Source organism: Muscardinus avellanarius (assembly GCF_963383645.1).
Source record: "Muscardinus avellanarius genome assembly, chromosome: 16".
NCBI classification, from domain to species: Eukaryota; Metazoa; Chordata; class Mammalia; order Rodentia; family Gliridae; genus Muscardinus; species Muscardinus avellanarius.
This window is the reverse complement of record NC_137802.1, coordinates 58,294,331-58,306,328: the sequence shown is the minus strand read 5'-3', so window position 1 is coordinate 58,306,328 and position 11,998 is coordinate 58,294,331. Positions and strand designations below refer to the sequence as shown.

Below are 11,998 nucleotides of genomic sequence, written 5' to 3'. Positions count from 1 at the left end.
GTAGTCGTTCCTTTCCCAGGGATCCGTCTGAGCACCTGCCGGCCACCTCGGTGCTTCCTCCAAGGGCCGCAGTGTCTTGCCTCACCTGAGGGCTCAGGTTCCTGTGCTGTGTTAGTTTCCTTGTCAGAACAAATTAAATTTCCAGGGAATCTGTAGGAGAACGGCATCAGTGTGTGCGCGCGCATGGAGCCTGCGGGCCTGCTCCCTCGGGTTCCTGCTTCCAAGGGTAATCAGACTCAGTTTCATCACTCTGCCCTGGATTCTGCCCAGGAGTTCTGGAGTGGGCCTATAAGTGTGTGTGGAAGCCCAACAGTGACCTCTCGATAGATAGATGGACCATTTTCTTCTAAAACTGGTAATAAGGCCAGGCATGGTGGTATACACCTATAATCCCAGAACTTGGGAGGCTGAGACAAGAGGATTGCAGGTTCAAGGCCAGCCTCAGCAATAGAGTGAGACTCAGCAACCTAGCAAGATCCTGTTTAAAAAACAAAAATTATAGCCGGGCGTGGTGGGCACGCTTGTCATCCCCGCGCTTGGGAGGCGGAGACAGGAGGGTCGCGCAGGTTGGAAGCCAGCCACGCTGGCGTAAGAGACCCCGTTTCCACATTAAAAAGTAAAAAATAGGTCTGGGAGTGTAGCCCGTGGGAGTGTAGCCCAGAGGTAGAAGGGCTTCCAGGAACCCCAGGACCACCAAAAAAAAAAAATTGTGCTAAGTGCTGGACATGGTCAGAGCGTGGTGGGCACGCTTGTCATCCCCGCGCTTGGGAAGCAGAGACAGGAGGATTGCACAGGTTCGAAGCCAGCCTCAGCTACTTAGGCTTTCAGCAACTTAGACCCTGTTTCCAAATAAAATATAAAATAGACCTGGGAGTATAACCCGGAGGTAGAAAAGCTGTGCTGCTCAAGAGTGCTCGCATGCTCGCACACACAACAGGCCTCAAGACCCCGCCACCCCCAGTACCACACAAAAAAAGCCAGGCATGGTGGGCGCACGCTTTTAAAACCAATACTTGGGAGGTTGAGACAGGAGGATTGCAGGTTCGCAGCCAACCTCAGCTACTTAGGTCCTCCACAACTTAGTAAACCCGTTTCAAAATAAAGAATAATGCCAGGCGTGGTGGCTCACGCTTGGGAGGCGGAAACAGGAGGATCGCGTGGGTTCAAAGCCAGCCTCACTGGCTTAAGAGACTGTTTCCAAATTTAAAAAGTATAATAAAAATGGGTCTGGGAGTGAAGCCTGGAGGTAGAAGGGTTTCCAGGAACCCCAATACCACAAAAATAAATAAAAGAATAAAAGCCAGGCATGGTGGTATATATTTGTAGTCCCAGCATTCAGGAGGCTGAGCCAGGAGGATCACGGTTCTCAGCCTCAGTTACTTAGGCCCTTTGCAACTCAATGAGACCTTGTTTCAAAGTAAAGAATAAAAAGTAAGCCGGGCATGGTGGTGCACGCTTGTAATCGCAGCATTTGGGAGACTGAGACCGGAGGATTGCAGTTCATGGACAGCCACAGCTACTTACTAAGGCCCTTTGCAACTCAATGAGACCCTGTTTTAAAATAAAGAATAAAAAAATAGGGCTGGGGGTATAGTTCAGAGGTAGAATGCCCCTGGGTTCCATCCCAGTACCGAAAAAAAAACAAGACACGTATTAATTTTTGCCTATGGTCAAATCACTTGGAGCTGGAGACCAGCCACTGCAGGACCAGGTCTGGGCCACTGAGGGACAGGGCAGAAGATGCTCTACCGACTGGGCAGGAAAGGGCGGAGGGTTTTGCCTTGTAACTAAGCCTGCAGCATCTCCTTACCATTGGTACTAATAGCCAAAGAGCAAGTAACCTTAGAGCCAGAGCTGCTTGCTCGCCTACCTGGTTGGCAGCCGGTGAGCGGTGAGCAGGAGCCTGGGGCCCATGTGGTGGGGTCTTGAGGCCTGTGTGTGTGTGCGAGCATGCGAGCACTCTTGAGCAGCACAGTCCCAGCCCAGCGCTGTCGTCCTCCCCAGCTCTGCAGTGAGGGAGCAGCCTGGCCCAAGCTTTTCAAACGCCTCGGAGTGGTGGTGCACGTTTGTAATCCCAGCATCTGGGAGGCTGAAATGGGAGGATCACGGTTTGAGGACAGGCTTCAGCTGCTACTTAGGCCCTTTGCAACTCAGTGAGACCCTGTTTCAAAATAAGGAATAAAACTAGGGCTGGGGGGTGTAGCCTAGAGGTAGAATGTCCCTGGGACCCATCCCCAGTACTGCAAAAAAAAAAAAAGTGTGCCTCCCTCTTCCCTGAGTCTGCTCTGAACCATCAAATGCCCTCACTTTCCATTTCTTCAGAAAATTTAGCACCAGTTTAAAGAAGAAAAATTGTAAAGGCTCTTCCTTTGAGCAATGACGAGCTGAGAATGATGCCCACCATGAGACGAGCTGGGACCAAAATGCTGAGCGAGAGGCCACTCGCGTCTCTTCTAGCCCTCTTCCTAACTGCTGCCCAGGTCTTTCTTTGAACCTTAAATTCCTTTTTAAATATTATGTGTTTATTTATGGTGCTGGTGAGTGAACCCAGGGACATTCCACCTTTGAGCTACACCCCCAGCCCTTTTTTTGTTTTGAAATGGTCTTGCTACGTTGATGAGAATCTCACTATTTGCTGAGGCTGACCCTCCTGCCTCGGCATCCCAAGTCCTGGGATTACAGGCGTGCGCCACCATGCCCAGCTTGGCTGATGGGATCTTGCTGTGTTGCACAGGCTGGTCTTGACTCCTGGACTCAAGTGATCCTCCTGCCTCGGTCTCCTGAGTATCTGAGACTATAGGCATGCCCCACTGCACCCAGCTTGTAATTTCTTTTTCCTTTTCTTTTTGAGCTACACTTCCAGCTCTATTTTATTTTTATTTATTTTTATTTTACATATTTACTTATTTGTGGGTCTGGGGATGGAACTCAGGGGCATTTGACCTCCGATCCACACCCCCTGCCCTATTTTTTATTCTTTATTTTGAAACAGGGTCTCACTAAGTTGAAGAGGGCCTCACTAAGTAGCTGAGGCTGTCGGCAAACTGTGATCCTCCCATCTCAGCCTCCCAAATGCTGGGATTACTAGCATGCGCCACCACACCCAGTTTATTTTTATTTTGAAACAGGAAGGTCTCGCTAGGTTGATGAAAGTCTTATTTGCTTAGGGTGGCCACAAACCTGCAAACCTCCTGTCTCAGCCTTCCAAGTATTGAGATAGCAAGCAAGGACCACTGCGCCTAACTTTTAATTCCCTTTTCTCAACACATCTCCCTATCAGTTTTCTTTCCTTCCTGGTTGCCTTCTTCCCTGCAGTCAACTCATCCCAATGCCCACACTGCTGGTCTTATGGCAGCTTCCTCCAGCTAAGCCGACAGCTAGGCCGGGCCAGGGCCTCAGGCCTGGTCGGCTAGAGCCCAGCAGTGGAGAGCCTCCTAGGGTACCCAGGGACTTCACATTACTCCCATCAAACAGCCCCTGTGGCACCAGCCATGGTGTTGCTGAGACAGATGGCAGGCTTCAGGCCAGTGTGGGGTAACAGTGAGACCAAGACTCTGTTTATAAATAAATAGGGCAATCGGGAGTGGTGTGCACACTTGTAATCCCAGCACTTGGGAGGCTGAGACAGGAGGATCTAGGTTTGAAGACAGCCTCAGCTACTACTTAGTGAGGACTTTTGCAACTCAGTGAGACTCTTGTTTCAAAATAAAGAAGAAAATCCGGGCGTGGTGGCGCACGTTTGTAATCCCAGCATTTGGGAAGCTGAGACCGGAGGCTCACGGTTCACGGACAACCTCAGCTACTTAGGTCCTCTGCAACTTAGTGAGACCCTGTTTCAAAATAAAGAATCAAAAATAGGGCAGGGGATGTAGCTCAGAGGTTAAATGCCCCTGGGTTCCATCCCCAGACCCGCAAAAAAAAATAAAAAATAGGTGCGAGGGTTTAGCTGAGAGGTAGAATGCCCCTGGGTTCCATCCCCAGACCCGCAAAAATAAATAGGGCTGGGAGTGTAGCTCAGTGGTGGAGTGGCCCTGGGTTCATTGTCTAGTGCCACAAGAAAAGAAAAAGGCCGCCTTGGAGACCCCCAAAACAGGAGTGCACATTCTCTAGGCAGACTCTTGCGGCTGCAGCGGGTTCTCACACCCGCCAAGGAGTCGGACGGGGACCACTGTGCAGGCGCAGCACCATCTTCCTCTAGGGCTGCAGGAGAAAAGAGAAGGCGGCGGGGCGGGGGTGCGACGGGGCGGGGGCGGCGTTCCCGACGGCGCGGCCGCGCAGGTGGGGCTGGAGTCGGGGCCCCGCGAGCGCCTGGGGGTGCGGCTGGGGGCGGAGCCTGGGCGGCGTCTCCGCGCTCGGCCCCGGGGCTGCCAGCCTCGCGCCCGGCCTCCCGCCGGCGCCACGCGGGGAAACTGAGGCAGGACGCGCAGGCTCGCCCGCAGGCCCAGGCGAGCGCGGGGGCGCCCGGGCGCTGTCGGCGGCCCCCCAGCCTCCGCTCGCGGCTCGGGGTCCGGCGGCGGCGCGGGGGGCGCGGGCGGAAGTGCGGGGCGCGAGCAACAGGAAATGACTTAGCGAGCCCGGCCGCGGCCCCCGGCCCGCGCGACTTCCCCTCGCACAGCCGCCGCGGGTCCCAGCGCCTCGCCATGTTCCAGGCTGCGGGGGCCGCGCAGGCCACCCCCTCCCACGTAGGTGGCCGCGGCGGGGCGGGCAGGGGAGGGGAGGGGGCGGCGGGGAGGGGAGGGCAGGGGGCGCCGCCTCACCGCCCCTCTCTCCCAGGAGGCCCAGGGCGGCGGCGGCGGCAGCTCCGTCCAGCGCTCCAAGGTAGGGCCCGAGGGCGGGTGCGGGCCGGGGAGGGGGCGGCGGGCGGGCCCCGGCTGAGTGTCCCCCGCAGTCCTTCAGCCTGCGGGCCCAGGTGAAGGAGACCTGCGCCGCTTGCCAGAAGACCGTGTACCCCATGGAGCGGCTGGTGGCCGACAAGCTCATTTTCCACAACTCTTGCTTCTGCTGCAAGCACTGCCACGCCAAGCTCAGGTGCGCCCCCGCCCCACCACCCCTGCGCCCCATCTGCCCCGCCGCCCTGCTCCCGACCCCTCTTCTTGCCCCCATTCTGTCCCCTTCCCCCTGCTCCTGCCCCTGCCCCTGCCCTCCCATTCTGCCCCGCCCGTCTGCCCCCCTGCTCCTGCCCCTGACCCCCCATTCTGCCCCGCCTGACCCTGTTCTGTTCCGCAGCCTGGGCAGCTACGCGGCGCTGCACGGTGAGTTTTACTGCAAACCCCACTTTCAGCAGCTGTTTAAGAGCAAAGGCAACTACGACGAGGGGTTCGGCCGCAAGCAGCACAAGGAGCTCTGGGCCCGCAAGGAGGTGGACCCCGGCACTAAGACAGCCTGAGCCCCTCTCACCACCACTCCGGGCCCAGGACTTGGAGCGGCAGTGGGAGGAAGGCGAAGGAGGCTGATCAGCGTGGGAGGGCGGGGGGCCGGGAGGCTCCCTCAGGCCAGGGTTCCGGGTGGGGATTCTGTCCCCTCCCTCAGTGGCGGGGGTCTGCTCTCCACCTGCCTCCTGCTTCTCTCGCTCACCGCCCACCCCGCCGGGAGGCCCCTAAGCCCCGCTCCCTATCTAGGTGCCTTTTCTCCAGCAAGGAGTCAGCATGCCCCCCTCAGGGTCCCAAGCTCCCCACTGCCACCTGGGCCATGTGTGGCCCCGCGTTTCCCCGTCTACCTCTGCCCTTGCCTGGTCCTGAGCCACAGAGACTGCGAGGAAGGAGAGCGAGAGCCACCTGCTGGACCTCAAGGGCGCCCCAGGGGTGGGGGGAGTGGCCGGGCAGGGGGCTCGCTGCCTCGCAGCTGGGGCCCCCTCCGCCTGAAGCTAAAGCCCCTGCCAGGCTCAGACCCTCCAAGCCCTGCAGGTCGGCAGCCTCCTCTCCCTGGTTTCTGCCTTCTGACTGTTGTGATCAACTCTGTTTTAAATGTGTTTAAACTGATCCTGACTCTGTATTGTGTGGCCTGCCGGGGGTGGGGGCGGCTCTGTGGTCGGAAGGAGGCCAGCTCACCACAGGAGGGAAGGGGACAGGGTCAGCCCAGAGCATGCCTGGCCTGGGGAGGGGCGGCAGCGGCTGTGGGGGATGCTAGCCTGCTTAGAAGGGGGTTCCTCTTTTCAGACCAGAGTGCTTCTGTAACGGAAACCGGAAACCGCACTCTGCCTCCCCTCCAGCTTTGGGTGGTTGAGACACTCCAGGCCCAGGGCGCATCCGTTCTGAAGAGGGCGAGAGTCACTGGTGCGGCTGGCTGCCCCCTGTGGTGGAGCGGGGCTGGAGGCAGCCTTCTGCAGCATTGGTAGATTGGGGCACAAGGCAGACCTTTGGCCGAGTTCTTGTCTGACCCCATTTCTGCTGGACCGTCCCCGATGCCCAGCTTCTCAACTCCTAGCCCTGTGCCCAGGAAATCTGCAGGAAATGGTGGGAAACAGACCCAGCAAGAGTTGCTGAGGGTGCAGGGCCGGCTGCCTCCATCCCTCCTTGTCTTGGTGCCTTTTACCCCTCTTGTTGCTGTCATCTTTCCTGGGCCTTTTCAAGCTCTGGGGAGTGACAGCAATGGCCACCCCTGCCAGGGTCATCTGCACATCTGCCAGTCCAGCACAGGGATGACAACTTACAGTCAAGACACAGGCAAGCTTGGAAGACGGAGGGCCTCCTCCCAGTGGAATTCGGGGTTGACCTGCCCAGTTTCCCCAAACTGCCCATGGGGTAGATAAGCTGTACAGCAAGAGGAGACTCCTGGGGGCTTTGCCGCCGCCACCCCATACAGTTTTCCACAAGTTCCTTGGTGATCTTTTATAGTGAACAGGACAGGAAGTGACCTCTGTTGTAGGTACTGTCCCTTTAGGAAGTGAGGCTTATGTCCAGGAAGCCATCCTAGGTCCTGGGATGTCCATGGAGCCGTCCTAGAAGCAGGAGAGCTGCTCAGCCTCACTCAGCAGCAGCAGGTGGGCCGGGGAGATGCTGGCGAGGTGGCGCCTGACCACCCTGCTGCAGGACGGGACTGAGGGAGCCTCTGGGCCAGGAAGACCGTGCTGGATGCCGCGAAGGCCCAGGAACCAGGCCACTCGAGATGCTCAGGTCAGAGGAGCAAGCGGTGCTCCTTGGTAAATTGGCCAATTTGCCACCCTAGTGACGCTCCTGGAAGGGGAGTGGGAGGAAATGGGCCCCCACACTCACGGTGGCACCCAGCCAGGCCACGTCAGGACCCCTCCAAGCCCTTGAGCCTCCCGGCCTGTTACTAGACCAGCCAACCCCTCCCCGTTACCCCCTCGCCGCCCCGACCAAAAGCATGGCCACAGGACGCCTCCAGTATAAATGATCCCTTTTATTGTAAGTAATGCACGACACTGGCCTGGCTTTGCACTGCAAGCCCTCGGTCAAGATATGGTCAAATAACTACGGCCGCAGGTTTTTCTGCACAATCCAAAATTCAGACACAGACACAGAGCTGGGTGGGCAGGAGGGTGGCGGCGTGCGCCCTGACCCTTCCTGGTGGGGCTGGCCAAGGTGGACACACCCCATGGAATGGTGAGAAAATGGTAGCATGGCCCCTTCCCACAGCAAGCCTAGCACCGCTAGGAAACTGCTCTTCAGAACCTCTGGGCTCAGGCCATCCTAGAGTCCCACAAGTTTTCTTCTGGATTAGTTCATAAAAAGAAATAAATTAAAATTAAGCAACAACTTTGTCCTGAAGATACTGAACCAGCACGTCCACAGTTTTTGGCACACGAAAGTCAGGGTCTGTGTGTGTGTGTTTGTGGTACTGGGGGTGAAACCCAGAGGTTTTCTACCTCCAGGCTATGCTCCCAGACCTATTTTATACTTTATTTAGAAATTTGGAAACAGGATCACTAAGTTGCTGAGAGCCTCACTAAGTAGCTGAGACTAGCCTCGAACTTGTGTGATCCTCCTGTCTCAGCCTCCCAAGTGCTGGGATTACAAGCGTGCGCCACCACGCCTGGCTTGTGTGTGTGTTTTGAACGCAGAGTTTGTTGCTTGTTTTTAAGTTTCATTTTTAAAACACATTCCACGTAAGGTAAGACCTGGGGTGGGCCTCTGTGAGAGCCTGAACCTGGGCAGACAGAATTGTCTCATCTTGCCAGTGGCACCATGCTGTTTCCTTGGGGATGGGGCAGGGTCTGAGCCAGGAGTGCTTCAGCCCTCAGGATAGAGGAGAGGCCAGGCTGCCGCCTGGCAGCTTTGATCAGAGAGGGCCATCCCCACCCTGCGAGGGCGAGGTAGAGCGGGAGCACTTGCTCATGGGCCTCAGGGCAGCAGGGGTGGAGGGTGGCCGACAGGCCTGGAGTGAGAGGGTGGAAGAGGGCTCAGGCCCAGCTGGCACTGTGCAGCACACACTTCTGCAAAACCAGCTGCTTTCATTTTTTTTCTTCTCTCTTGAGGCGTCCATCACCTGTAACAGTCTAGAATTGATATATATAAAAACCATCAAATATGATCTGAGATATAAATTAACAAGTACAAGGCCTCACATTACATGATGTGAAAAGGCTAAAAACAGCGATAGAAACTACATTCATAAAAGTGCATCGTCAACATACAACGAAGGCTTTGGCTTGTTCTGTGCCCGTGGGGAAGTGGGCATGGCTGGCAATGAGCTGCCTGGCGCTAAGCCCCAGCTCCCTGGAGATGCCCATCCCTGGGCATTGGCTTTTTTTTTCCCCCTCATTAATGACAACTCCCAAGGAAACTGGGCATTGGGAGGGAGAAGCTCTAGCAATAGGCACATTTTGGAGGGGAGGGGCCGGAAGAAAGGACCAGCGCCCAGGCTGAGGTAAATACGGCCAACTCAAAGCTGCTTGGAGATAAGTCTCCCCTGCCGCCACTGCTCCCCCATGGGAGGAGCGAGAAGGGAGAGACGGAGACCTCACAGGGATGGCGAGGCTAAGGAAGGACAGCTGGCTGTGGACATAACTGGGGCAGCACAGGCCTTTCCCTGCTCCCAGATGGGGCAGGCTCTGGCCTGGTGGGGCCAGGGCTCAGGCAGCAGGAGATAACCTCCGCCTGTCCTGAACAACCCGCTGCCCGTGCTGTGTCATCCGCCTTCCTGTGCTCCAGCAGGGGGACAGAAGCCCAGGCTGGGGGCACAAAGGCCATCCCGGCAGCCTTTTCAAACCCATCTGGAGGCCCAAGCCCACATGGGGGCACTCTGAGCCCAGAGGCACACAGAGTGTCCAGTTTAGAAACTGGGTACAGCATAAGAGTAACTCCAACTTGTAAAACAGAGACAACTAATTGCATTGACAAAACTGGTCTCCCCCCTCAGCGGGGGCAGTTCCACATCTCAGGGCCCTGCTTGGGGATGCAGGGGCACGGGGGCAGGCAGAATGGGCTCCTCCTTCCCTGAATAAGGCAGCATAGCATTTGCTTCATTCATCTTTGGTAAAGAACAAGGACTGGCACAGCTGCCCTGGGGCTACGGGAGAGGGCAGCCTGACTCTGCCTTCTGTCGGTTGGGAGATGCTGGGTTTTACCTCAGGCTTCCGCGGGCGTCCAGCCCAGAGACACCCTGGTGGTCTCCAGACACTGAGAGGAGGAGCAGAATAACACTCTGAATGGAAGTAACACTATTCATACCCACGTGTCAGTCCTGTGCCCGGGGGTGGACTGCAGGGCCAGGCACCCTCCCGGGGCAGGGCCTCTCGGGCCGTTCCCAGCCTGTTCCCCGCCACACTGAGCTCAGGACGCGGGAGCTCTTGGGTCTGGCAGGCTGGGGGCTCCCAGTCCTTGAGGCCATAGCCACCCCCTCCTGGCTCTGTGCCCCAGTGGCAGAAGGGACACAGATGAACGCCGGCTGGACTGCAGGTCTGAGGTCCACAGCCTTGCCTGGGAGAAGCAGCAACTTCACTGAGCCCCACAGCAGCCCCCGCGACGGGGGCAGCCGGCAGCAGCGTGGCCTCGAGAGCTCAGTACACCTGTGCAAAGTGGTGTGTGAGCAGCTCCTCAGCTGAAGGTCTCTGATGGGCCTCCACAAAGATACGCCTCAGGAAGTCCCGGCCGTGCTCAGAGATGTGGGAGGGCAGCTGAGGGTTGGTGGGCTGGGTGGCAATCTTGAAAATGGCGGCCATCGCTTCATATTCTGCCCAAGGTGGTTTCTCTGTCAGCATCTCCACCACAGTGCAGCCCAGACTCCTGAGAGAGAGAGCCCCACGTCACCCTTGGCCAGCTCTGGGCTCCCACCTTTGTGAAAGGAGGTATCTTCCTCCATCACACGGGGGCACGGGATGGCCAAGCTGAGGACTTATATCCTTGAATTCCCAACACCAACAGAGGCGTCAATGCGCTCTTGCCCTTGTCCACACAGCTCTGCCAGCCAACACCCCACAAGCCCTGGAGCTTATTCAGACTGGGAAAAGAACCACTGGGCATCCAGAGCTCCAAAGGGCTGGGAGGTGACTCAGTGCCAGAGCCCTTGCCTGGTGTGTAACTCAAGTCCATCCTAGGACTGCAGGGGAAAAAGTGCCCCAAGATAATGTTACTAGTTTCCTATGTGGGAGGTAAGCGATCTAATAGCCTCCCTGGGCTGAAGTGAAGCCTCAGCAGCCATGGCTTGCTCTACCGAGGCTGTGAGGGGTCTGTGTCCTCTCCGTGCCAGCTTCTAGTGGTGGTGTCCGTTTCTGCATCTCTTTTCCCTCCCTCTCTTTCTGTGTTGGATCAACCCAGGGCCTTGGGCATGCCAAGCCCATGCTCCGTCACTGAGCTACACCTCCAGGTGCCTGTGTCTGGGCCCTGGTGCCCTGCGTGCCTTCCTCCACCCTCATGCCTCCATCATCACGTCTCCCACTGCCCACGCTGCCCTGGTGACTGACCCCAGTGCATGCATGTACAGGCTGGGGACCAAACCTAGAGCCTTATACACATGCTAGGCAAGCACTCCAGCACTGAGCTATTTCTCTTTCTTTCTCTCTTTCTTTCTTTCTTTCTTTCTTTCTTTCTTTCTTTCTTTCTCTCTTTCTTTCTTTACTGTGGACTAGGGACTGGACCCACAGGCATTCTACCTCCAAGCTACACACCCAACCCAGTTTTTAAAATTTATTTATTTATTTATTTATTTATTATTTTTTGTGTGTATGTGTGGGTCTGTGGATGGAACCCAGGGGCATTCGACCTCCGAGCTACACCCCCTGCCCTATTTTTGATTCTTTATTTTGAAACTGCGTCTCACTGAGTTGCAAACGGCCTCACTAAGTAGCTGAGGGTGTCCGTGAACTGCGATCCTCCGGTCTCTGCCTCCCGAATGCTGGGATTACAAGTGTGCACCACCACGCCCGGCCCAGTTTTATTTCTTATTTGGAAACAGTCTCACTAGGTTGGTGAGAGCTTTGCTAAGTTTGTCAAACCTGGCTTCAAATCTACAATCCTCCTGTCTCACCCTCCCAGGTACTGGGATTACAGGCTATACCACCCTGCCCAGCTCCCAGCTCTTTATTTTTTGAGATAGGGTCTTGCTAAATTGCTCAGGCTTTTCAAGAACTTGAGATTCCCCTGTGACAGCCTCCCAAGCAACTGGGATTATAAACATGTGCCACCAGGCCTGCTTGCCTCCTTTTCAGAAGGACCCAGTGATTATGTCAGGCCCACCTGCCAGGATAATCCAGAATAACCTCTCTATCCCAAAACCCTCAGTCACGCAGCCAAAGTCCTGCTGCCATATATAGTAACACTTACTGATTCTAGGGATTAAGAAGTAGGAATCTGTGGAGCAAAGGTCATTATTCAGCCCACCAGAATAACTTTTTTTTTTTTTTTTTGCAGTACTGGGGGTGGAACTCAGGGGCATTTTACCTCTAAACTACACCTCCAGTTCTATTTTTTATTCTTTATCTTGAAACAGTGTCTTACTAAATTGCAGAGGGCCCCACTAAGCAGCTGAGGCTGGCTGAGAACCTGTGATCCTCCTGTCTCAGCCTCCCGAATACTGGGATTACAAGCATGCATTCGCACGC

General features: G+C 56.1%; 2 protein-coding genes across 2 annotated transcripts in view; one reads left to right on the top strand and one right to left on the bottom strand.

Annotated features, from left to right (window-relative positions):
• Nucleotides 1-4,640: 4,640 nt before the first annotated feature.
• Nucleotides 4,641-5,386, top strand: LIMD2 (LIM domain containing 2; the record flags this gene model as incomplete). Its single annotated transcript, XM_080712540.1, has 4 exons — nucleotides 4,641-4,682; nucleotides 4,774-4,818; nucleotides 4,889-5,028; nucleotides 5,227-5,386. 4 exons carry the CDS (start codon nucleotides 4,641-4,643, stop codon nucleotides 5,384-5,386), a joined length of 387 nt encoding a protein of 128 aa, XP_080568666.1.
• A 4,572-nt stretch (nucleotides 5,387-9,958) lies between these two features.
• The window catches only part of MAP3K3 (mitogen-activated protein kinase kinase kinase 3), a gene marked incomplete at both ends in the record, with an annotated part of 78,985 nt that continues 76,945 nt past the window's right edge, over nucleotides 9,959-11,998 (bottom strand). Inside the window, one exon of the mRNA XM_080714101.1 lies at nucleotides 9,959-10,184. Within this exon, the coding sequence (XP_080570227.1) occupies nucleotides 9,959-10,184 (226 nt within the window). The remainder of the gene's footprint in view (nucleotides 10,185-11,998) is intronic.